General features: G+C 41.2%; 1 protein-coding gene across 1 annotated transcript in view; it reads left to right on the top strand.

The window, feature by feature from the left end:
- Positions 1–19,266, top strand: part of KL (klotho) — a 46,836-nt gene extending 27,570 nt beyond the window's left edge. The window contains exons 2-5 of the mRNA XM_031552119.2: positions 3,392–3,902; positions 8,396–8,664; positions 11,474–12,590; positions 16,036–19,266. Coding sequence (XP_031407979.2) covers positions 3,392–3,902; positions 8,396–8,664; positions 11,474–12,590; positions 16,036–16,373 — 2,235 coding nt within the window. The 3' untranslated portion in view covers positions 16,374–19,266. The remainder of the gene's footprint in view (positions 1–3,391; positions 3,903–8,395; positions 8,665–11,473; positions 12,591–16,035) is intronic.
- Positions 19,267–26,278: the final 7,012 nt, after the last annotated feature.

The following is a 26,278-nucleotide window of genomic DNA, read 5'->3' as shown; positions in this document are numbered from 1 at the left end:
TTGCCATGGTCTTAATCCTGGTCAGCTGTGGACTAAAACATGTTCCTGGGAAGTCAGTGAGATGAACAAGCAAAATTTTAGATAAATACAATCAATAGTAGACTGAATTATACTCTTCTGTGCTGTCCCTCTTGACATCCTGGTTGCCAAATTGGGAACAAATGGATTTGCTGGATGGACCACTTGCTGGATAAGGCTGGATGGTTACACTGAGAGAGTTGTGATCAATGGCTCAATGTCCAGGTGGAGAACAGTGACAAGTGGCCTTCCTTGGGGATAAGTGCTGAGACCAGTGCTATTTAACATCTTTGTAGGCAACATGGACAGTGTGATCAAGTGCATCTTCAGCAAGTTTGCAGATGACACCAAGCTGAGTGGTGCAGTTGACATGCTAGAGGGAAGGGAGGACATCCAGAGGGATCTGGATAGGTCTATAGCAGGGGAGTTGGAACTAAATGATCTTAAAGGTCCTTTCCAACCCAAACCACCCCATGGATATTCTGTCTAGCCTCCAGTTGCTGCTTCAGAAGAGCATGATGTCTATTTGGGTTCTGAATCATATCTGCCAGCCTTGTTTTGGTCTCAGAAGGTCCTGCGCACCTACACTGAATTCTCTTCCTAATCCCTAAACTTCTGGGACTTAGGCAGTAGTCCTGCTGAGTGCCATGATATGGCCTTTGTACTGTACCACTGAATCACTCTCTAGATTTCATTAAGTAGATTGACTTGAGTGGGATCTTTTTAGCTCAATATAGGTAGTGCCATGGTGAGTTTTCCCAGGCTATTTAGGGCTTTTACATGGAACAGCCATCATTCTGGAGTGGAAAATAGATGTCAATATTCAGGTAGCTAAGTGGAGCTGGAGTCTACAGAGGTAGCCTGGGCATCTAGCTTACATGTGGATAGCTGAATCTGAAGTGTCTTCAGTTCAAATCGAGTCACACCCTAACAGTGGGGTTGTACTTGCATGAATATAGTTATGTATGTGCAAATTGTCATTCAACACATTCTGTAATACGCCAGGCTGGCAGTTTTACTTAGAATTTGTATAGGACTTTGAGCTTTCTGAAACTGCTACTAGAAGCTGGAATACTCTGAAGCATCTAAAGCTGTGCTTGACATCTGATTTTAGGAAAAGTAATGCTATCCCAGATATTCAAATGCTCTGTTCTGTCATGGCTCCTTCCAGCTTTATTTCTGTGCGTGTTTGAACTATTCCATTAAACTATGTCCACCAAGCCTGGGAACTGTAATTGGATGTAATGTTTACGATGTTGGCTGGTCATGGTGCCTAATGTCTTTTGTTCTGTTGTCAGTACAGTGGTGCTTCAGTGTAAAGTTAAGTAAGTGCCAGTCAGCTTCATTCTTGTCATGAAACTAGAAAATAGTGGTTGCTATATTCAGTTTCTCACTAGATTCTCACAGAATCAATTGTAATATAGACAAGTGGCAGGACTGCATTGTGTTAATTGTTGGTATACTATACCTGAGACCATGTATGTCAAAGTTTGCACTTGACAGCTTCATTCAGGTGCATACACAGAGGTGTATCCTACAGTGCTTTAGAGTTTTCAAAGTTCTTTGGGTTTTGGTGAACATTCTAAAAGGCCATGGCATTAGTTTCCTCTACTGGCAATGTCAGACACACAGTTTTACATACCCCATAATGACTCAAAAACAGTGTTTCTGTATGGGAGCAACTGAACTGAGCCCTAATTATTGATTTTACTTTTAGTTGTCCTTCACTTCCAATCAAAATTCTGCAAGAACAGTATAATGATAGAAGTCATTGTTTTTCCTTGGTAATTAACAGTATATATAAAAAAATGATTAATAATTTTAATCGTTTAATGCTTTTAATAAGGTTTGCAACTGGAAACTATTGCAGTTGAAAACTTGAATGGTAAGAGTGTACGAAAAGAAATCTGAAAGCAAAAGTTACGATATTAATGATAAAATTTGCTAACATACCACCTGCATGAATTGGAAGACCAATTTTATATATGGCTTTTATTCCAGGGAGGACTGAAAAAATGCCTGTGACATTTTGATTAATATTCTGTCATATATTCAGCACATCTGTATAGCAAGAATGAAAATTCATGTCATCACAACATTACATGAACAAATACTAACTGATAAGTCTCAGAACGCAAGTGTAAACTGGGGATAGTTATCAGGCAGACTTTGTTCTAATGAAAAGGTCTTGTGTCTTTTGCCCTTAAGCAATTACCTAGAAAGAAGCATTACAATTTCTACTAATGTGAAGATGACAAAAAGATATGATGTTGATTCATAGATCTGTCAAAATTTGATAAGCTAGATGCAGAGAAAAATATATTTTAGGTGGTGAAGTGCTCTTGAGATATCACGGTATTTTAGATGAGTATTTGCTCACAGTATAAGGCTATGGCCACATAAGCAGAAACAGTATATTAAATTATCTCTGGTTTCACTGCTGGCAAGACTATCACCACCGTACTATGTCTTATCCTGCTTCTACAGTTTGAGATGGATGATGACAAATTGGAAGAGATTCAGAGAACAGCGAGAGTGGCTTGAAACTATGCCTGAAGATAATGAAAGGCTCCAGGAACTTAATCTATTTAGCTTTCAAAGGGAACATTGAGAGTCTGTTTCAACTAACTCTGTAAGATCATGGGGAAGAAATTTGGTAGGAAACAGTCCACAGTAGCAGATTAAGTTATACCAAGAGTCAAATGGTTGAAATTCGATGCTTGAGATAAATAGCAAATTTTAGTGAATAAGTTAAATTGAATTATTGGAATAATTCTTCAGCTGCAGATATTTTTATTTTTTATTTTTTTTTCCATAGACATTTCTAAAACCAGGTTGATAGTTTTTCCTATACTATGTGTTCTAGTTCAAATAGAAACAAGTGTATGGGTTTTCTTTGTCTTGAATTGTTTGAGAGATCTCAGTAGATTATACAAATAGACTTGACTTCTTCATACATCTGTGAATCTGCAACTAAAGTGATATTTATGTGAAGAAAACATCTTTTGAAACATGTTTAGTTAAATGCACTTTTGTTTTTGGAAGCACTGGGAATATGCCCAAACTCAATAATAAAAGCTAACAAAGATGTCTAGCTGAATACTGAATGATGTGTTCAGTGTCTGGGAGTTGTATCTGTCTTATAGGAAGCTGCAACGTAGTTTTCCCAGAACAACTAGAAATTTGTCTTTTGTTATTATAATTAACGAGAAGTTAAATTAGGAATTGTAACCTGCTGATGAATCAATAAGATCAAGTCCTCAAAATGCAACGTTTATGTGATCATTACATGACACCGGGTTGTATTTGGGACAAATTACAATACTTAAAATGGAACTTCAGACGCGTTGATGACAGTTTTTCTTTTCCACAGGCACACGCTAAAGTCTGGCATCTGTACAATGATCATTTTCGTCCCACTCAAAAAGGAAAAGTGTCCATTGCCCTTAGCTCTCACTGGATAAAACCTCAACATATGACTGAAAAAAATATAAAAGAATGTCAAAAATCCCTTGATTTTGTGCTTGGCTGGTTTGCTAAGCCCATATTTATTAATGGTGACTATCCAGAGAGCATGAGGAGTAACCTCTCATCTCTGCTGCCTGAATTCAGTGAAGAAGAAAAGAAGTACATCAAGGGAACAGCTGACTTTTTTGCTCTTTCTTTTGGAGCTACCTTGAGTTTCCAGCTCTTGGACTCTCACATGAAATTCCAGCAGTTGGAATCAATAAGCTTGAGGCAGCTCCTTTACTGGATAAGCACTGAATACAACAACCCCCCAGTTTTCATTGTGGAAAACAGCTGGTTTGTTTCTGGTAGCACCAAGAGAGACGATGCCAAATACATTTATTATCTCAAGAAGTTCATTATGGAAACCTTGAAAGGTAGGACTGAGGTTGTATTAATATGTGCTTGTCAAAATAATTATGCAAAATAACAGACTAAAAAGATTTGTTTAAAAAAAAAAAAAAGGCTGAAATCTAATTTAGTCTTTAACATTCATGTTGGCATTTGTGAAATGAGACTCCAGATCTCTTTTCTGGGTTTGTTCTTTTCATCTCTGAAAGACTCATCATATCTGCAGATAGCATTTAGTGTGCTTGAGCTGCTGTCTTTGAAGTCAGTAGGAAAATTTCAGCTGTCTTCGGTGGGAGGTAGTGCAACTGTGTGTGAACTGTACTCCCAATGGACTTAGGGAAATTTATTATGTTATTTATCAATAATCACCTTCTGTATCTTCGGTGTATGCATATTCAGAATTTGAGAATACATACGTGGAAAGGAAAATGCTATCCAATAAGAGTTCCTGTGCAAAAAATGTATAGGTAAAAAAATACTTTTCATTCTGCATCTCAGTTTTGCTTGTGCAAATGTTACATTAATGCAGTTCTCAGTATCAATCACAATAATTTTAATTTACATCAGTTTAAGGAGAACTGAGTGTTATGTAATCTACATTATTTGTTAGTCTATCATTTTTTTCACAGAGAAATACACCACCTTGTTACTATCTGTTTTCCCATTTCCTTGTGCCAAAACAAATTCTTTCAGCCCTCATCAATGAGTTGCTGGAGTTCCAATTTCCACTTTCATAGTCTTTAATTTGTTAATGTACGAATGAATAATTGACTTTCAGGTCTACAGTTTACTTTTCCGGTTTTAAAAACAGTATTCTTATAGGTATTTCTTCAGACAAGAGAGCCGTTGTGTTATGTTGCCATTTTCATACATGTGACAGGCAGAAACAACTTTAATTGTACTCTCAGCATCACAGAGATGTAGAGTAATATGTTATTTCAGGAACCTATTTCATAGAAATAAATTAAAAGATGAATAAATACATGAGTCAGTGCATCTGAAATGGCAGTAATAAAAGTGAAACAGTAACTGTTGTGTGCACAGTATTACTCATTTGTATGAAGTCAGATGAAGTACTGAACTGAAAAGGCTCGAGTGTGGTGACACACTGGAACAGGTTGCCCAAGGAGGCTGTGGATGCCCCATCCCTGGAGGCATTCAAGGCCAGGCTGGATGTGGCTCTGGGCAGCCTGGTCTGGTGGTTGGTGACCCTGCACATAGCAGGGGGGTTGGAACTCAATGATCATTGTGGTTCTTTTCTACCCAGGCCATTCCATGATTCGATGATTCTTATCATAATATGGCTGATACCCATATTTCTCCTCCACTTATAAAGACCTGTATATACATACATTATTCTACCTTTTAATAATAGCTGGCTGGAAACAATCTCAATTTATAGTTTCTTTCCTGTTATTGTAAATAGTAATAACAGCAATAACAACGACAGTGGTAGTGCTGTCTTTATATTAACTTGTGAATTACAATGTATATCTGAACTTTAAACAGGAGGGAAAAAAATAAAGAAAAAAGCAAAGACAGAGGACGGGATTTGCAGAAGGGACTTTGGCATCATTACAGTTAAAATTATTGCACTCAACTCCTCTGTGCATTAGAATCTGAATTATTCAATGTGAATATCAAACTTCCCTGTGCAGCACCCATAGAATTAAGTTAAGAAAGATTCATAGAAGACGTCATGTTGGTAGTGAGCAGTCTTAAGTTGTACAACACATAAGACCAAAGACAAAGGCATATATTGTCTCTGTCAGAGACTTAGGACATGTCTGTCCTGTGTAATAAAGCACTATCACAAACAGATTAATGAACTAGTCCCCACCAGATTCACTCTAGCAGTGACATGGCAGTAAAGTGTTTACAGCACTGAAAAGGAAGGCTATTTAATTTAGATCCAAGGCCACATAGATGTGATCTTGTTCCTTCCTACATCTTGCCAGTATCTCTGCCTGATAGATTGTGTGCATGCACCAGTTCCATCAAAACTTTGTACTTTTTGTCTATATTGCCAAGTACAGCCCCATAGGAACAAACCCAATGGTGCTGAGGACCAAGTAGCCATACTGTGTGCATTCCCGAGGCCAATCTCTGCTTTAATTTTACCTCAGAGGAACTCAGGACAAGAGTCCTCAGACCTTTCTGTTATGTGAATCAAGGTGGGGTAAGTTGAGGCAGCTAGGAGGTCTGCTTAAAAAGCAAGCTCCTGATTTCAGCTGAAGTGCTGAAGTGGGCATCCATTCAGACACTGTGTGCTGCAGACAAGCCTCATGGGTTTGTGTTTTGCTTTTTTTGCTTTTAGAAAGAGCCTCTTTATCTGGGATTCACATCCTCAAATTTTGCTGTTTACTCTTTTTTATTTATTAAATGTTATTTGAATATTTTTTCCAGATAACAATGAGGATAGAATAGAGTGAATAGATCTATATTACAAATACTAATTAAAGTTGCTAATCAGTAGGTGTCTTCATGGTATCTTCAGAGGTGGCTATCTTACTCCAGGATCACACTCTGCTGTCTTTCTGGTTCAACAAATAAATTGATTGTTTCTTGTGAAGCTGAGCATGTAGAACAGAAGGGCATGATGGTTCTTCTGTGCTGTGTTGACTAGCTGAGAGGATAGGTCACCTGGGGAGTTAGGAGATCTAAATTCAGGGAGAAGAATAGGAATGGCCAGGCCTCTGTCAGGTCAGGACTGTGCTATTCTCAGGTATATCAGAAGGCAAAACATAGATCCCTGGGCAAATCCCATGTGGAAATGGACTGTGGGTTTCATCCACCCCTCCAGGATACGACAGTCGCTGAGCACAGAGCTTTAAGGATCTTTATATGGTAGTGACTGATGTGGCTTCTTATGCTGTTTCTAGATTACTGAGTTGAACAGCACAGGAGCTGAAGGGCTAGTAGGACGCAGCCAGTGTTGTTTAATCATTAATCCAGTTCTGGCCCAGCTCTGTGCAGCAGCACACGTCTAGGCATGCCGTGGGGACTGCTCGGCTCAGGCATTATTTCCCGCAGGACTTATGGACAAGGGCACTCAGTTTCAGACACTCGGAGAGCTTAGCTTTCAGTGGATCTAGTTTGCATACTGACAGACACTAAAAAGAGGGCAAGGAGACAAAGCAAAAATAAAAAGGAAAAAAGACATTCATTTTTGTTGTATTTTTTTTCAGTAATATGCAATTCTCAGGGGAAACTGTGTTTGAGACTTCTAAACTTGCAAGGTCTTTTCAAGTCACTTCTTTCACAGGCAACACTTTAAAGCTATTACATTTTGAAAGAAGGATTTGAGGAGAACTTTTAGGTGTTCAGGAAGCGCAGGAGTGCTGTGTGATGACTTACAGAAGGGGTGATGTGCTGTTCAAAGGGAAATTCTGTCTAACAAAGTGGACCTGTGCTGGCTTTTACTCGGCTGGTACAGCAGATGTCATCGTGTGTATGAGCACAGGTTAGAAAAATACCAGCATATGCCAGACATAAAAGAATGATGCCTTTAGGAGGAGACATATTCCACTTCCTTAGACATTTTCTCATGGCCTGCGATAGAGACTGAGCCAAATTTATTGTTTATATAACCATAGCTGATTCAATTGATTCGAACGGGGTTACAATCAAGAATCCATGTGGTCCTTCATAACTCACTTTAATGAGGTACATTAACAAAACCAGGAAATGAGGATCTTGATACTCTGGTTCCCTGAAATATGCTCTGAGTGTTGTTAAGTTGGAAAATATTATGTGCAGTCAGTGCTCAGTTTGGGTTTACAGAAGAGTTGAGTAATAAGGACAAACTCCTCTGACTTCTGAGCCAAACTCAAGTTCAAAAGAACCTTTAACAATGCACTTAAATAGGTGGGTCTAATTAAGTAATTAAAATAAGCACTCTCCTGTGTGCTTTCCTGAAGCTGAGCCTTGCCCAGGAACATTTTGCTGAATCTTAGTGTTTAATTCAACTAAATGTGAGTATCGCTTGAAATCTCAAAGCTATAACACTGGCAATTCTGACAGTTGACAGTAGACTCTTATTTTAACTTAGAAAGTGCGTGGAGATTCACAAAAGCCAAATAGATGACCTAGAATATATCACCACTGGTGACACTTTGGCTCCAAGAGAACTGCAGCACATGCTTAGCAGAGCTGGCTCAGAGGCTGCAGACTGTTCAGGCACAGCATGCCCCGCTCCAAGGCCAAGCATTGGCACACCTAGTCAGCAGCACTGCTTGAACTGCTGCTGTACCACTTCATTTTTTTAAATCTGGCTTCTTTAAAGTCAGGCCAGGTAGTTCTGTTGCCTTACACAGTGTGCCTATGCCCTGGGAGCCTGTCCCAGAGCATTCTGAGTGCAGCTGAAGTATCTTTCTTAAATGGGCTTTGAAGCAGACCCTGAGATATTTATCTGACCTCTTGCATTGTTCTTACATGTAAAAACTGCATGCTTTGCTGATACAGCGTAATCTACTCAGAAAAAAAAGAGCGATGAGTTTGGGTTTTGTTCTTTCCTCAGCCATCCGGTACGATGGAGTTAATGTGTTCGGATACACAGTCTGGTCCCTCCTGGATGGCTTTGAATGGCACAGGGGATACAGCATTCGGCGCGGATTGTTTTATGTTGACTTCCAAAGCCACGACAAAAAGCTGATACCAAAATCTTCTGTCTTGTTCTATCAAAAGTTGATAGAAAAAAATGGCTTCCCTCCTTTGCCTGAAAACCAGCCCACAGAAGGGGTCTTTCCTTGTGGCTTTGCCTGGGGGATTGTTGACAACTACATTCAGGTAAGTCTGATGGTGCAGCCAGTAGGTTCTCCAGCCAAACCACTGGACAAGATCATGTTGGTGAACTTACTGAATGAGGTGTTTGCTGGCATATACTACCACAGCACTGTGACGAAATGGGTATAAGACTTTTATGACAAATGCTGTGCCTTTCATCCTTCACTAGTCTTTGTGTGACCAGGGAGAGCCAGTCTGGCTTACAGTCTAGAAAAGAATGGCCTAGAAAAACATGCAGAAAGGAAAGGTCTGAGGCTCCTCTTACCTGGATGTGTTACGTGTTACTGAAATCAATTCTAATTCTGTTTAATGGAAGTTGCTTAGATGTGCTAAAGCATATTTCTAAAGGTCCTCATTTATGAGACTGAGAGTGTTACTGTTTTTTCAAGTCAATGACAATGTATTTGCCTGCTGTGGTTATGCATGTTCAAGAAAATTTCCTGAATACTCCCAGCGTTTAAAATGGTGTGTTTCTACATCTCATGTATATACATTTTGGCACTTTTGTTAGAAGACTTTATGTGTAAAAAAAAAGTAAATTATATGGATTTAGATAAAATTTCTGTATTCCTTCCTTGCCACAGTATAGAACTGTGTCTGACTGAAGCTTCAGTGCCCCTGGATAACACATAGAGTGATTGAGGATCCAGTTCATAGCTCTCACTGTTTTTGTTTCTGCTAAATATATATTTCAAGAGAACCTTTCAAATGTTAAGACTTCATAATATGTAAAAACTGTAGCTTAGTTACAGTCTCTAACTGTTTGGCTCTGTAATTCTCAGACTCTGCTTTGGCTTACAGGGCTCCTCCCACCACAGTGAGGATGTGCAGTTAAATTCAGCTCCGAAACTGTATCCAAGAACAGAATTTTTGATTTAGATTTTCCACAAAGACAGAATATTTCTTCAGGCTGGGGTATAGGGGACTTGTTTGTTTTTTCTTACTCCAAACTAAGATCAAACTTTGTTCTCTTGAAAAATACGGCACCCTCCTTATCTGATACATTGATTTCCAAGAAAATTCAACTGTCATTATCCTCCCAGCTCATAGATAGATTAGGGACTGGAAATGAAATTGCTGCCTTTGGGATCGATAGCTGCTTGAAGTTACGGAGTCACTCAGCCTAAGACAGGTAAAAATCCCCCCTATCCCCTAAACCTTCAAAGCTGAATATTTTCATTTCAAAATGCTGTCCAAACAGTTTGTGCTTAGCAAGGCTTAGGTAGCGTGATTTGTAGATGCATCACATTGGAAAAAACTCTTTTGACAGCATTCCCAGAGTATTAGTGGAAATGCATGCTTTAGTAATCTACAAGGGACAATTCTCCAGAAAAGCAATTTCCCGCAGACACGCTGTTTTTTATTACTTTCTTCTATAAGCACTGCACTGACCTCTCCGGAGAAAATAGCAGCTGATTTTCAGCAGCTCTTTCTACGGTCTGCAGAGCCTCAGCTATGAGTTGAACACTGGTTGTAGGCTGACACCTGCTTTTCAAACAGAGGGCAGGACAAGGAAATCTTAACTCAGGGGAGTCTTGTGCCCAAAGGAGAGAGAGGGACAAATAAACCAATATACAGGAACAGCACCTTTAAGTTTGGATCTTTCTTTTATGCTAGATTACAAAAGAGCATTTTACTTTGTGCAATATTTTATGTAGTTCATTTTCCCATTTTCCAGTCCTTACTATGTTTGTGATACTCACTTAAATGTGAAATAATAATTCTGCAGGACTTGGAGGAGCTCATGTCTTACTATCTTTGGCATGTTGTAACAGGCACATCTGACATCTGAAGCCTTAAGACTTACGGGAAAACTGCTTATTGTGGGGTGACATTTAGTGGATAGTAATAGGACAAGGTGGAATGGTTTTACACTGAGACAGGGGAGGTTTAGGTTAGATATTAGGAGGAAGTTTTTCACACAGAAAGTGGTGACGGACTGGAACAGGTTGCCCAAGAAGGTTGTGGATGCCCCATCCCTGGAGGCATTCAAGGCCAGGCTGGATGTGGCTCTGGGCAGCCTGGTCTGATGGTTGGTGACCCTACACATAGCAGGGGGTTGAAACTGGATGATGACTGTGGTCCTTTTCAACCCAGGCCATTCTATGATTCTCTGATTATGTGATACTCAGAAGTCTAAAAAAAAATCCATCAGAAATTGACATCTCGCTGAAATAACTTGGAATTGAGTTCTGCATAATTAAATAAAAAGGGACTTCTTTAGCAAGAGAGAAAAAATTTGCTTGTCAACTGAATTTGTGCTAAAAATCAAGTGCGGAGCTTTATGCATCTTACATCATAGTCATGAAAAAAAATGGACACAGAAATGATGTTGCATTCATTATTTCTTTTACTGTGTTCAAAGAGTGGTCTTGAAAGAGATGCCAGTGGGTAATTTACAACAGCCAGAACCTGTAGTGTAGCTTAAACATATTTAAAAGGCCTATAGTCTTTGGTACAAATCTGCTTCTCTGGAGATCTGCTGCTGTTTTAATGCTGTAGCCCTGAGCGTTCCCTCATTTCTGTGAGTAATGCAGCAATCTGGAGATGGTATAAGCACAGTAGCTATAAGCTTGTATGGCAAATAGGATGAAAAAGATGTGTAAATTTGGTACTGTTCTGACATCATGTGTTAGCAGAGGATTAATTCTTTCATATGAGCCAGAGATGTTAATGTATCAGAGATCTGAGAAGTGCTAAATGTACTGTTTGTCTTCCATAGTTCTGTCAGTGAGTTGTGCTTGATGGTAATGATGTTCCCACATATCTAGAACAAACACCTTGAATCTGCTGTGTTTCTGATTCTACCTAGGTAGACACAACTCCTGCCCAGTTTCTTGATCCTAATGTTTATGTGTGGGATGTTCACCAGACGAAGAAATTAATTAAAGTGGATGGAGTTTTCACCTCCAAACGCAAGCATCACTGTGTTGATTTTGCTGCCATCAGATTCCAGATCTCTCTTCTGCAGGAAATGCATGTCACTCACTTCCATTTTTCACTGAAGTGGTCTTCAGTCCTTCCTTTAGGCAATCTTTCTCTAATCAACCACACACTTGTACATTATTATCAGTGTTTCTCCAGTGAACTTCTCAGAGTTAATATAACTCCTGTTGTTGCTTTATGGCAACCTATGGCTGAGAATCAAGAGCTTCCAACTTCTCTTGCCAAATATGGAGCTTGGGAAAACTCAGAAACTGTTAAGGCTTTTGTTGAGTATGCAAAATTCTGCTTTGCAAGTCTTGGGGACCATGTAAAATTTTGGATCACAATGAATGAACCATCTGTGAAAAACTTGACATACACTGCAGGACACAATCTGTTGAAAGCCCATGCGAAAGCATGGCGTCTTTATGACAAAGAATTCAGAAGATCTCAGAAGGGTAAAATATCTATAGCTCTACAAGCTGACTGGGTAGAACCAGCTTGTCCCTTTTCCAGGAATGACCAAGAAGTTGCTGACAGAATTTTACAGTTTGACATTGGCTGGCTTGCAGAGCCCATCTTTGGCAATGGTGACTACCCACACGTGATGAGGGCATGGCTTCACCAGAGAAACAGCGTTGACCTGTATAATTTCCACTTGCCTTCTTTCTCAGAAGACGAAAAGAAATTAATTCAGGGCTCATTTGATTTCTTTGCCTTAAGTCACTACACAACTACTCTTGTGGGCTGGGAGAAAGAAGATGCGCTGAAATATGACCACTATCTTGAAGTTCAGATGATCAATGACATCACATGGCTGCACTCCCCCAGCAGAGCTGCAGTAGTGCCCTGGGGACTGCGTAAAGTGCTCAGATGGGTTAAATCAAAATATGGCAATGTCCCGGTTTATGTTATGGCTAATGGAATTGATGATGACCAGAATATGGTGCACGATAGGCTCAGAGTATATTACATACAGAATTACATCAATGAAGCTTTAAAAGGTAAGGAATCATCGGTAGTTCGTATGTCACAAATACCATTTTCAGTGAGTATACTTTGGGAAAGAGGATGTTTTAATTTAAAAAAAAAAAAAAGAAGAAGAAGAAGCTTTGCTTAGAATACTGTATAAATTATTACAGCTTAGTTTTTCCTCTTATTCACAACTGACTGGTATTACTAAGCATAAGGACGTCTGGCCTTGCCTATATTCTGCATAACCATGCAGAAGAACTTTTTGGTGGGTACAAGAGCTTTAACTAAATGTTATGTGAGTAGCTTCATGTGTGTGTAGTCCTATTTTCTTCCTGTTGCAATAACCGTTCTATTTCTTTGTTGCTTCTCTCTTCACTGATGTGCTTCAGAACTGGATGTGAGTTCTGTTCCTCAACTCTCTCTGTATCTAATCCAGCAGTTATCCTGGCTCTTCATAATATTTCAGCTCTCTACCTCATATGCTGCTTCCCAAACTGTTTCCTGCTATTCAGAACTCAAGCCAGTTGTTCTCTCTGTCTCAGAGATTCATAAGGTAAAATGGAGGCATTTTGAGTCATCCTGTCACACAACGAAGAGATTTTTTAGAAAAACTCAAGACCTGGACAAGTTAATTTTTAATGGAGAATTTCCTACACTTCAATACGAGATGTTTCAGTGTCAAGTTACCCACTGTTTTCATATATATAACTATTAAAAAACTTATTTCTAGTGTTAATTTCTTTGTCTTCAGCTTTCAACAATTTTGTAATGCATTTCCATGTATTGGCTGTCACAAACAGAAAATAAGCCTGATCAATCTATAGGTGTCCCTGTTCACTGCAGGGAGTTGGGCTAGATGACCTCTTAAGGTCCCTTTCAACTCTAACGATTCTATGGTTCTATAAGCCACCTCTCATTTAACTCTCTGACAAATACTTCCAAAAAAGCTCTTTGTGTCCCTTAGATAAAACATGATTTAGAATCTTTCAATTATTAAACTTTTTCCTGTTTGCCAGCATTCTTCTTGAGATGTGTAAATTCCAGGTCTGGACACACTGTTCCTACTGCAGCCACACCTGTAGATGAAGTGTGTATAATGTTACCTTTTACTGTTTTACTCCTCTTTTCTAACTCCCAGCAGCCCATTAGCCCTTTTGGCAGCAGTTTGGTCACATGCAGGCTCTTGCTATCTGCTGTTATCTACTCATTAAAGGTTCCCTCCCCTCAGGATGGAACTGTTTGTACTGAAGTGTGGTCTGCCTCTATGCCATCCTTGTGTTTATTCATGCTCAAGTACCTCCAAAAACTTGCTACACTAGCGATGTTCCTAATGTTTGTGTTCTCTGTGAACTTTGTGAGAAATAGTTTTATTTCAGGCCACTGAAAGATGATTAAATATCTTTGTTGTAAAAGCTATTTTTTCACGACCACCTACTGGTACATGTACCTACTGGGGCAATTAACTCTCTACAATTACATTTCTAGACTTATCTGCTCTATTTGAGTCCAGCTGAAATCTGTTTATTATGGGCCCACCTTGACCTCATAACATTTTATTTTCTCGATCCAAATGCCATATAATACCAAGTCAGTTATCTTATGAAGTTGTAAGTACATCGCATCAAACATTACTTGTATTGATCTACTGATCTCATAAAAATGATGTCAAGTTAAGATGTCAAATTAGTTTGACAAGATTTATTTTTCAGCTGAGCTGATTGGCATTAATCATATATATCTCCTGTAATTCTTATATATCAATCCTTATGTAATCTGTCCCATTATTTTAGTAGGTAGTGAAGGATGGCTGGCAGTTTCATCCTGTCCACTGAATTAAGTGTTGCCTGTAATTTCCACCTCCTTTAGGAATTAGTCAACATCCATACTAAGTGCCCGAGAGTTCCTTTGGCAACATTTTCAAGTACTGGGTGCATGTTTTCTGCATCTGTAGTTAAAAACATGTCTTAGACGTAGTTGGACTCATGGTTTCAATCTGTTAGGTTTGTTTGCTTTGTCTCCTTCCTAACACTTTAGGCTGTACCAGTTCTTGGGATGTCTCTAAGTATGTGAATATGGGCTTTTCTCTCAGTTCCCATTAGTCTGCACATACTCCCATTGTTCACAGAACTTCGTCATTCATACAGCATCACTGAACTACTCCCCACCTCTTCTAAACAGCCTGGAAATAGCTACCGTATTTTCCCACTAATAACATAATACTTGTGTCTAAGACATATTTTGCAGACTTTATGACTTCTTTGTCATGGGAAATATATCCCTGTTAACCAGTCACAATGCTTATCCAGAGCTCTGTCTTCCAAAGAGCTTTTTCACTCTCTGTTCTTCCCCCACACTGTTACTGTGCTTTTGTCCATCTTCTCCTTACCCACATAACAAACTTTTAACCTTGCCCGCCCTGACTGACTCAGGTTTCTCCAGGACTTTTGGTTTTTTTTTTTTTTTTTTTTTTTTTTTTTTTTTTTTTCTGCAAGATGTTCTGCACTGTCTGGAACAAAAAATCTTTTGTCCTTACTTTGGGGTCACACTGCAGTAGGTACTTGTGTGGTCTCACCCTGAGTTTTCTGCCTTCTTCCAGCTGGTCTCTGGGGCTGCATGTGGCAGTGCTGGCACATTGCTCTCCTGCACCATTCCAGAGGAGCCAATAGGTTTATGCAGATTAACACTTCCAGGGTACAGTACAGAACCATTTGAGCTGAGGCTGCATTTTTTTTTTGTGTGGAGTGTTTATGTTCATCTTTGCCAAGTGAAAATAAAGAACAGCAATAACCATTTATGTGACAGCACTAAATCCACATGCAGTTTTACAAACACAAACTAATTATCCTACATAACAGCTCTCTTAAAGGATAGGTAAATATCTCATTTTGCATGTGAGAATTGGGTTAGAAGTGCTTGGTGTCTTGCATGTGGCTGCAGAGAGAACTACTTTTGGAGAAGCTGTGGACGCCCCATCTGTGGAAGTGTTTGAGGCCAGGCTGGATGGGGGGGGGGGGCAGAATCAGTGTGCCTTTCCCTGATGGCACCATCCTGCTAGCAGTGAGAAGAGCAGCCTGGTCTTCCTTGGCCTTCCCCTTGGGAACCAGTGGAACTGGCTGCAAAAGTCCCAGTGCAGAGACACCAAAACCTGCTTTCTTGCTTTCTTTTCCACTAAAAATAAGACCCATATTTTCACAGTAGGCTTCAGGCTGATCATTAAACAGAGTCCTGTGCTCACAGCTGTGTTTACCAAGTGTAAGAAAATAATTTACAGGATACTCAGATCACATTATCTGGCAATGGCTGAGAAACATTTTTTATGACAAATACTGCATGGATATATGTGTACCTTACCTTATTTGCAGGAAGAGAGGGGGCAGATCTGGGTTTCACAGCCTGCTGTTCCTGCACTGTGTACTGGTATATGATATTGCACTTGAATGCCAAAGTGACATTTATTTATTTATTATTTTGCAGCTTATGCCTTGGATAATGTTAATCTCCAAGGATATTTTGTCTATTCTTTTAATGACAAGACTGCTCCTAAATATGGTCTGTACAGTTATGTTGCAAACCAATATGAACCAAAGCCTTCTATGAAGCACTACAGAGAAATAATTGACAACAATGGTTTTCCTGGTCCTGACACTGCTGAGGTGCTGTGCCCGGAGGAGACTGCTGTGTGTCCTGAATGCCACTTTTTCCGAACCAGAAAATCATTATTTGCCTTCATCTCTTTCATATTTGTTGCTTTTATTGTTACTATATTCTGCATTATGTACTACTCCAAAAGAGCAGAAAGACGGTATAAATAGAGCTGCCCCTGCATCCATCACCCACGGCCCTTTTTCTCACATCCCCTTAGGTGATCTGAAATGGGAGTGCACAGTGTGGTGGTCACTTCAGCACTAGGAAGGCATGCACACTGCTTGCTGCTGCAGGTCACTGACAGCGAGCAAATATTGCTAGCATATGGCTTCCAGAAACCACTCTCCGTGGTTTAATACATATGGTTTGGGACCAGTCTTTAATTCCTGTGGTTGGAGCTATCCCACAACCTTCCTTGGGACCTTTGGCTGAGCAGATGCTTTGCCCTCTGTGATTTTTCCCTTACTGAGTTTGATAAGTGTGTTTTGAGCACACTGAGTGGTGGAAGAGCCTGAATGCCAAAATTATCCAAGAAAAGATGGAGAAACGAGATGATTTATACTTCCAAAGTAGGCTCTAATGCTGATGTTAGGTGATCAGTGCAAATACCTCCCTGGAGCAGGACACGTGGGTGAGCAGAGACAGAGAACTGCACAAACAGCAACTCTGGTTGCTGGGATTCATGTTCCCCGCAAACTCACTGCTGCTGTGCTTCTGGGCACAAATCAACACTGATGACTGCACAGGACTTGAGGGTCTGTTCAGGAATCTTCTTTCAAAGACCTGTGTCTTTCTCAGAGGGAAAGGCAGCAGGGATTTGTCCTGGGGTGGCAGGGATTGTGCAATTTGACGGGAAGAGTTGAGAAGAGTGAAAGGACCTTTCTCTTCACGTAAGTTCTGTTAAGCATGGAGAATTTAGATCCCAACTTTTTGCTGTAATAATGTAGCACTTTGTTGATGCTTTTGCCACGGTCTGAGATCTTGGAGCTGTTGCTTCTGAAATGAGTCATCCATTTTCCATGAGGCTCTTCTGGTTCTGTGGGATGCTTTCTTTTGAGCAACGGGATCTGGCCCTGACAGCATTTCCTTCCCAAAGTATGACTGGGCTCAAATTAGCAAAATATTAGCAGCATCGTTTATTTGTAGAAATAGAGATGGAGGAAAACTCGTTGTTATTTTGCCTGCTTTGTGAATTACTGCATTAGGAGTGTTCATGGTAGAAAGCAGTATGGCCATTTTTCTCCACTTCTAACTCTGGGCCTGGACAGCCTTCAGCTGTAATTGTATTTTTATTGCTATGTGAATAATGTCAGTCACTGGAAAGAATATTTTAAAGGAAATGTGCTCTGTGTTAATTAAGAATTATTTATCTGCTAAGCTGATTACGCTGTATTAAATGTGATGTTTATCTCCTCGACAGCTAACAGATGACTAAATGACCTCCTTTGGTTCCTTCCAATCCGAATATTTTACGAATCTGTGATTCTGTGCTGTAAATTAAAACTTATGTATGAAATACTATTTTCATTTGTAACTGAAAACTATTTATTTTTCTTAAGTAATCTGCAGAAATAGAAAAGAGTATTTTATCACAATGATTTATATATTTTACAGTCTTAAAATGGTCTCTCTTTGCACTAATCTAAATTTTGATATCAAGGTGAAAATATATTTGATATTAAGGTGAAAAATTCCAAGTAAGTCAAGAACTATTAAAAATGTACATAAAAATTATTTATAGCACGATAGCACTTGCTGAAGAAGAGCAAATTTTAAGCTGCTGTATTTATGTGTTGCTGCCTGGTGCAGTGAGGAAATTACAAAGAAATGCTTCACCCTAAATGTATGAAATGTAAAATGGCTTTCTCCGTTTCATGGCAATGAATCACACAGCAAATGCATTTACTCCATTGTGTCAGATACCGTCTCAATCCATACTAAAAAGTGACTTTTATTTAAAATTTATTTAAAATGTAGCCAGGTCACATGTGACACTGTATTTGTGTATGTGTGTTTTAATGATACTGTCGTTGGTAAAATAAAATGAAACCAGGCCTGATCTTTTTGGTCAGCTGAACTTCCATGTCCTCCCTACTCTCCAGAGGTTCAGCAGACCTGGAAAGGCAAACCCGGGACAATGTGGATCTGGTAGGCACTGAGTGCTTGGACTGTGCTGGCACTGAACTGACAGCTTTCCATCCTGCACATCCACATTTGATGTGCATTTGATGGAACACATTTCCATCCTGGTGTGTTAATGGACAGGCCAGTCACAGTGTGAGGGGTGAAGCCAGCAGTCCTAGCAAGGAGACACTGCAGACTGGGTGATATGTAACCACCGACAGGCAGATGGCACCAGCTGGATAGTTAATTTGTAGATAAAGTGGGTTTTGCTACTGCAAAGCTGTGTGATCACATCCTGTAATGGTGCCATGGCACATAGAAATAACACAGTCTTTGGTGCTTTGCCCTTCAGGAGAGGGTTTAGATGTCACTGCTGAGTGGGCCCTGGGAACTGCTGAAGCTCAGACCTTGGCAGCCTGCCTGCAGTATGGCATGTGGCTCCGAGCACCCTGGTGGAGCTGTAGGTGTCCCTCTTCATTGCAGGGGACTTGGACCAGGTGACCTTAAAGGATCCCTTCCAACTCAAATGATTCTATGCTTTTATGACTTTTGGTTATCAGGGGCCAGTGCATGCTTCTTGTCAGTTTTCTTAAAAACGCTAACTGCAGAAAAGCCCTGGAGGCAAAGATCAGGCCCTGGCCAAGGAAGGAGAGCGGCAGTGTGCTCATGCAGATAGATCCAGCCAGCACCTCCTGTGATCCAGCTGTGGCTATGGGATTTTCTGGACTGAAATGTTGTTGCTCAATGCTCCAAATTAAACATGTTGTAAAATAATGTATATACACATTTATTCAAAATATTTTTTTGTGACTTGAGTGCAATGCTTATGTTTTCTTTCTCAAGACTGTGCAGTGTGAGTGCCAGAGGGACCTTCACTAACTGCAAGAATGAATTTTATATTGTTTTTATAACAATCTTAGAAATGAAATAAAGATACTGTAGATAACAAGTGGCAATCTGCTCTTAACTTTTAATCTGTCCAGTTTTTCAGTCTGCAGTCTGAAGTGCAGAGTTCCTTTCGAGGGGCTCTAGTGGTAACTCCACAAGCCATTTGTGCTGCTGTTTGTTTTTCCAGTGCTGCATGAATAGTCCTGACTTTTGAGGGAGAATGTTGGGGCCTGCACCTAAGCAGAGGCTTTTCCAGCAGAGCTCTGACTGAGGCATCAGAAGGGTTTGGGTTCTTTATTTATTTTTATAGTTATTTTAACTAGTAAAAAACCTGTGGAAGTAACCATGCTAGTAGAAGTTAGACTCAATGATCCTTGTGGGTCTCTTATAACTTAGGATATTCTATGATTCTATAATCCTATGGGAAGTTTTGAGGTTGGATGTTAGGAAAAAAATCTTCTCCAAAAGAGTAGTCAGGTGCTGGAATAGGCTGCCCAGGGAGGTGGTGGAACACCACCAATACCCTAGAGGTGTTTAAGAACCATTTACATGTTGTATTTAGAGACATGGTTTTGTGGGGAAATATTGGTGGTAAGTGGATGGTTGGACTGAATGATCTTGGAAGTCTTTTCCAACCTTGGTGATTCTGTGATTCTAAGCTGTTTGTTGTGATAGCTTATTCCCTAGTAACACTGCTGTAAACTTTATGACTCTTATGTTTTAGCAGAGCTGCTCTGAGCCTTGAAGGATTTTGTCAGCAGGGCTGCAGCACAAAGCATGCAGCTTCTGGGACTTGCACTGTACAGCCTTAGCAAAGCACATGTCACAGTGAAAGGCAATGGGAGCAGAAAGGAAAAAAAGCTAACGAATGGGATAGCAGCCTTTCAAGTGAGAAAATGTTTAAACAAAACAAACGCATTGCTTTTCTAACTGTGTTATATTGATTTATTTCTGAGTCATTTAGAAATTCATTCTGTTTGCGAAAATCTCACAGGAAAAAAACATCCATCCTTCCTAAGCGTAAAACGGCCATTTCTAGGTGCTTCAGCTTCAGCTGAAAAAGATCAGTCTTGTTCCTCCCTTCCTTATGGAAAGCTGCAAAGCAGAGGTGAGGAAAGGAAAGGAGAAAGCTTGTCCCCTCTCTCATATGTTGCTCTCGGGTTGCTGAAATGCCCTTTGCCAACAACTTCAAGGCTGAGGGTGGTGCTGGCTGGCTCAGCCCACTCTTTATAGAGTCCGAAAAAGAAGGAATAATAAGGTGACAGAGTGGCAGAGTCTGGTGTATCGGAGGTTCTGTATTGTCAGTTGAGTAAAAATACCACTTTGTCCAACAGTTCTAAGAAAAACAAATTCATTAAGAAACCAGAAAGTTGCAATACCAGGAGCCTGCAGCCAAGATGCTTGTGGGTGCTGACATTTTGCTGGCTAGTACATCGTGGTGCTGTGTGTGTTTGGGCAGGCGTGGCAAAAGGACCAGGGGAGCAGAGAGAAGCCAGGGAAAATATTAATGAAGCAGGGCAGAAAAGCCAAAGGCACAAGAAAATGCATGAATTCCTTGCCCTGATTGCTAGGAGGACAATGTCTGTGGAGCCTTGAGTGCCACCGGGGAGGTACTTAACTCTGGGGCTGAGCACCTCGAGTGCCCACAGCATGCCATGGTGTGGTGCGAGCTTAACAGGGTCTGAGCAAAGAGCTGGCTGTGCTTTGGTTCTTCTGCCTTACAGGCCCTGCACTGAACCTTGTGCAGAGCTGCACGCCAGCAGGACAGGCCCTACAGTGGGCCTTGGGCAGAGCTGAGCAAACTAAACACCTGTCTATGGAAATCTGCTTTTTCCCTCATGCTGGAGGGACTTGTGAATTGGCCAAGTGTTTTTAGTTCTAGAGGTGCAGCATTATAAACTGCCTGCACTGTAAAGTTTTATGAGGTGAGAAGGTTCTGTAGGCTGACAGAAGCAATAGCACATGCTGGAGGGTGTCACAGGGCCTGCCTACCTCTAAGTCCACCTCTAATGGAAGTCTGTGGATTTTATGTACATTTGTAACTTGCTTATCAGCCACAATGCTGCAAGATGTGTGAGCTGATACTGCCTCTCCTTGTATCTCAGATCTGGTGGCTGTGGGGCCTGGTGCTGCACAGCATGTGCTGGTGCTCATGTGTACATTGTTCCAGCCGGTGACATGTTATTGTTGGGCAGGAAGGAAAAATAGCATGACAAAGCTCTTCTTGTTTTATTCTTTTGTCTTTGTGGTCGTATTAATTCAGAATAATCATTATGTAAGTGCACAGGAGATGCAGTGGAGGGCACATTCATATTTAAAGTCTTCCAGTGCTCTTACACGTCAGTCATTCATTTTCTTCTTTAATTACAGCAAATGATCTCAGAGGCACTTAAAAGATTAAATTACTCAATTATTCAAAAAAATCCAAATGCAATAAATGTATATCTTGTCTGATAAACGTAAGTGATTGCTGAAAAAAAGTTGCCCAAGGCAAGAAACCTGGTGAGGCCAAGTAAGTAAAAATGTAACATTTTGGCTTAGCCTAGTGACATCCATTTAATTTTTCATTATTTGTAGCAATTATTTTCAGTTGTAGTGATAATAGCTACAGACCGTTCCATTGCTGTCCTGGGGATGTCAGTGGTGAGATAGATCATAGAATCATAGAATCATAGAATGGTTTGGGTTGGAAGAGACTTAAGATCATCTAGTTCCCACTCGCTATAGGCAGAGACACTTCCCTCTAGACTAAGTTGCTCAAAGCCCTATCCAGGCTGGCCATCAAAGCATCCAGACAGGGGTCATCCACAGCCTCGCTGAGCAACCTGTTCCAGTGTTTCATCATCCTAACAGTAAAGAATTTCTTCCTAATATTTAATCTAAAACTACTCTCTTCCAGTTTAAAGCCCATTTTCCCATGTCCTGTCACTGCAACCCCTTCTAAAAAGTCCTTCCCCAGCTTTCCTGTAGCTCCCCTTCCAGTACTGGAAGGCCACTATAAGGTTTCCCCAGAGTCTTCTTTTCTCCAGGATGAAGAGCACACTCTCTGAGTATGCCTATCCAGCCAATTACTTATCCAGCATGTGGTCCATCTATCAATTCCATTTTTTCCAATTTGGCGACCAGGACATCATGAGAGATAGTGTCAAATGGTTTGCACAAGTCACCAGATAGGTGACATCAGTTGCTCTTACTTCATCCACTGATGCTGTAACTCCATTATAAGAGGCCACCAGATTTGTCAGGCATGACTCACTCGTGGTGAAGCCATGTTGGTTACCACCAATCACCTCATCTTTATTTTCCATGTGCATTAGTAGGATCTTCAGGAGGATCTGCTCCACTATTTTGCCAGGCACGGAGGTGAGGCTGACTGGCCTGTGGTTCCCTGGATCTTATTCCTTTCCCTTCTTGATAATGGGGTTTATGTTTCCCCTTTTCCAGACAGTACACCAGACTGCCATAATCTTTGAAATATGATGTATAGAGGATTGGCAACTTCATCCACCAGTTCCCGCAGAACCTGTGGATAGATCTCATTGGGTTCCATGGACTTATCTGCCTCCAGGTTGTTTAGATGGTCACAAACCTGATCTTCCCTTACAGCAGGCAGAAATTCCATCTCCCAGTTGTTACCTTTGCTTTCTGCAACTTGGGCGGTGTGGCTAGAGCCCTTGCCAGTGAAGACTGAGGCAAAGAACTCATTGAGTACATCATCTTTCTCTGTATCTCTTATGACTAGGTCTCCAGTTTCCTTCTGCAAAAGGCCACATCTTCCCTAGCTTTCCCTTTATCACTGATAGACATATAGAATTTTTTCTTGCTTTATGTATCTGGCTAGATATAATTAGATATAGCCCTCCAAACCTGATTCTTGGCTTAGACAACTTCTTTGTAGTTCTCCCAGGTCACCCATTTCTGCTTTCATTCCCTATGGACTTCCTTTTCGCATCCAACTATGTTCAGGAGCTCCTTGTTGATCTATGGAGGCCTCCTGGCATTTTTGCCCACTTCCTCTTTCTCAGGATGCACTACTTCTTTTGCTTGAAAAAGATGGTCCTTGAATACTGACCCGCTTTCTTGGACCCCTCTTCCCTCCAGGGCTTTATCCCATGTCAACCTGCCAGGCAATTCACTGAAGAGGTCGAAGTCTGTATTCCTGAAGTCTAGGAAAGATGCTGTTGCTCCAAGTGTTCCAGCAGCTCTCCAAATACCTAGAGAAGTTATGGATGCTCCCACCTTGGAGACATTCAAGGCCAGGACGCATGGGGCTTTGAGTAGTCTGGTCTAGTGGGAGGTGTTCCTGCCTATAGCAGGGGGTTGGAACTAGATGATCTTAAAGGTCCCTTCCAACCCAAACCATTCTGATATTCTTGGATCATAAGTGTCAAGAGAACAGTGCAGCAAGAAACAATCCCTCAGGCTGAAACCAGCAGCTCAATACAATGAAAAGTTTGTGACACAGTGTGGCCAAGGAGTAAACCCCACTCATGGTGATGCTTGCAGATGAGGTTTGGTCTGGTGTTTGGAGAGAGTCTGCAAATAACATGGATGTGATGGCTTGCTCATGATGGAGTGAGTTGATGGCTGATGGGGCAATGTCCAGCATGGAGCCAATTCAGGAGCCCTGGGAGAAGCAGAGATGTTGGATGACCAAACGCTGACTCTGAAATGGCTCTTTCTTCATCCCTTCACCCCGAGAGGGAGTTGATGGTGTGGTTTATGCATAGGCATTACCAACAATGCTGTGAGAATGTCATGAACACATCTCCTTGGAGGAAAGAATCGTAGAATCATCGAATCATCAAGGCTGGAAAAGACCTCTAAGATTATGTTGTCCAATTGTTCACCTACAACCAGTATTACTAAACTCAGTGCCAAGGCTACAAACTTCTTGAACACTTCCAGGGAAAATTATTCCACCACCTACCTCCTTGGGCAGCCTGTTCCAGTGCCTGACCACTCTTTCGGAGGAGTTTTTCCTAATATCCAAGCTGAACTTCTGCTCGTGCAACTTAAAGCCATTTCCTCTTGTCATTTCAGCAGGGAGGTGACTCTTTGGGGAAGCAGAACTAAAGAGCTAAAAGATGTCAATTTCTCTTTAAGTCAGCACTGAGTAGGACAGTGGGGCAGCCATGAAGCCAATATGACCTGCACTCACAGGGGTGAGGGTTTCTCATTCGTGTTGGTTGGTGACAGTCAATATTGCTGGATGCAGAGGGGTGCTGGGGTGGGTAAAGCAACTCCCTCATGGCAGATCTCAAAACTGAAGGAGTGTGGAGAAAAAGAAGTCAAATCAGAGCGCCTATGGGGCTCCTGCTCTGTGAACACTAGTTCCAGTTGGAGTTGGTGGGGTGTGGAGTAGTGTTGGAGCTGGCAGGGCCTGGGCTGCCGCTTGGCTCAGGGTTGGAGTGTTTGGGTTCAGGCTGCCCACAGGTACCCAGCTCACCTCTGTCCCGCACGCAGGGTGCTACCAACCAGCAGATGCTGTTGATAGAATTACTGCTGTCTGGTTGGGAGTCTGCAGTTCCCACATTAATTTAATTAAAAAACAAAGCAAACAAACAAACAAAGAAAAAAAACAAATGGTATAACTCCATAGGTGGCCTCTCAAGGAGAAAGAGTTGTTCCAGCGAACCTGCAGAACATGTCAGGCATGGTCTGGAGATAGACAGATGGCCATGAGGCTCATTTGCACCCATACATTGCAAGCTGTAGCAAATCCTTGCTGTAGCAAGTGCTGGTTCTGTATTTCAGCTATGTGTCTGTCTCTAAGCTCTTACAAGCTGGTGAGGAGGAAAGAGGAGAGTCTGTAGTTTTAGGTTGGGTTTCCCTAATGCCCTTTTGCAGAATTGAGTATTTGGATTAAGAAATAAGCTGCAATCCTGTTGCTGGGATGTCAGTGAAATTCCATGCAGCTGCTTTTTCCAAGCAGGGAGGTTTTCTTCTGGAGAAGAAGATATTGCCCCAAAATAACGCATTTTTTTGGTAAAGTGCAGTCATGACCTGAACCCCATCCTGTCTCCTTGCAAATTGGTGCCGTGCATGCCGTGGCACAAGTCTTTGCTCAAAGCTTTCTCATTTCATCTGCTGTGGTGCATGGACCCTTGCAGACACAAGCCCTGGCAGGATGGCAGTGCCCTCCCGGTATGGGGCTGCGATCACTGACTGCTTGGCCATGATTACTCAGTGCTCCTGTAGGTTACATTTTATGCAAAAAGGTGCTAGCCTTCATTAGAGGCATAGTAACATTTCTGGTGTCTGGGTAGTTCTATGGATTAGGGAGGGTATCAGAGAAGTGAGAACATCAGTTTTCCCCCAACATCAGCCTATTGGCATTTTCCCTGTCATTTATTTGTTGACCCAGACATTGCTCAGATCTATAGCCTACAGCCTACAGTTGCATCATGATACGTGTGGATTTTTTTGGCATCCATTACATTTTTGGGCAATCATGATGCTGAGGGCATGGGAACTAGATGCCTTATAATATGTATTTGCACATTTTAGTCCAGCATGCACCCTGTTCTGAACCTGGGATTTGACACCCCATACCCTGGTCCATGGTGAGGTTGCAACATGATCGGCTTGGCCAAGCATTTGTCTCAATAAAGCCAGTTTACAGCTGTGGCTGTTGCACATCTTGTAAGGCCAGCATAACATGGCCAAGCTGAATCCCCAGAGAGTGAATGGACCATACTCTACAAGTGCTGCTTGCAAGATCGCTCCCTGCCTCTGCTGTGTCACTATTGACAATATCATTTTTCATCCTCTCCTACTTGATTTGCAGGCTGCAGCAGTCTTTTGTGCAGGTCTTTCAACATTTTCATCCCACAGTCATTTTGGTATGTCCAGCTTATGCTCTCATCTAACAAGTACCCAAAGAGCAACATCTCTTAGGCATGCCAAGATCATCCAAGGTTGACACTAACTCTGCAAAGTAAATTCATTAGACAGAAGGATGCATTGGTTGTGACTTCTGCAAGAAGTTACAAGGAGGATGATGCCCAAGAATTCAACATCATAAAGGCTGCACATACCAGGAGCTGAAGAATTTGTG

The sequence above is a fragment of the Meleagris gallopavo genome, chromosome 1, assembly GCF_905368555.1.
Source record: "Meleagris gallopavo chromosome 1, MGAL_WU_HG_1.1, whole genome shotgun sequence".
Classification (NCBI taxonomy): Eukaryota; Metazoa; Chordata; class Aves; order Galliformes; family Phasianidae; genus Meleagris; species Meleagris gallopavo.
Note: the sequence above shows the minus strand (reverse complement) of the source record. Positions and strands in the feature narration are given on the sequence as shown.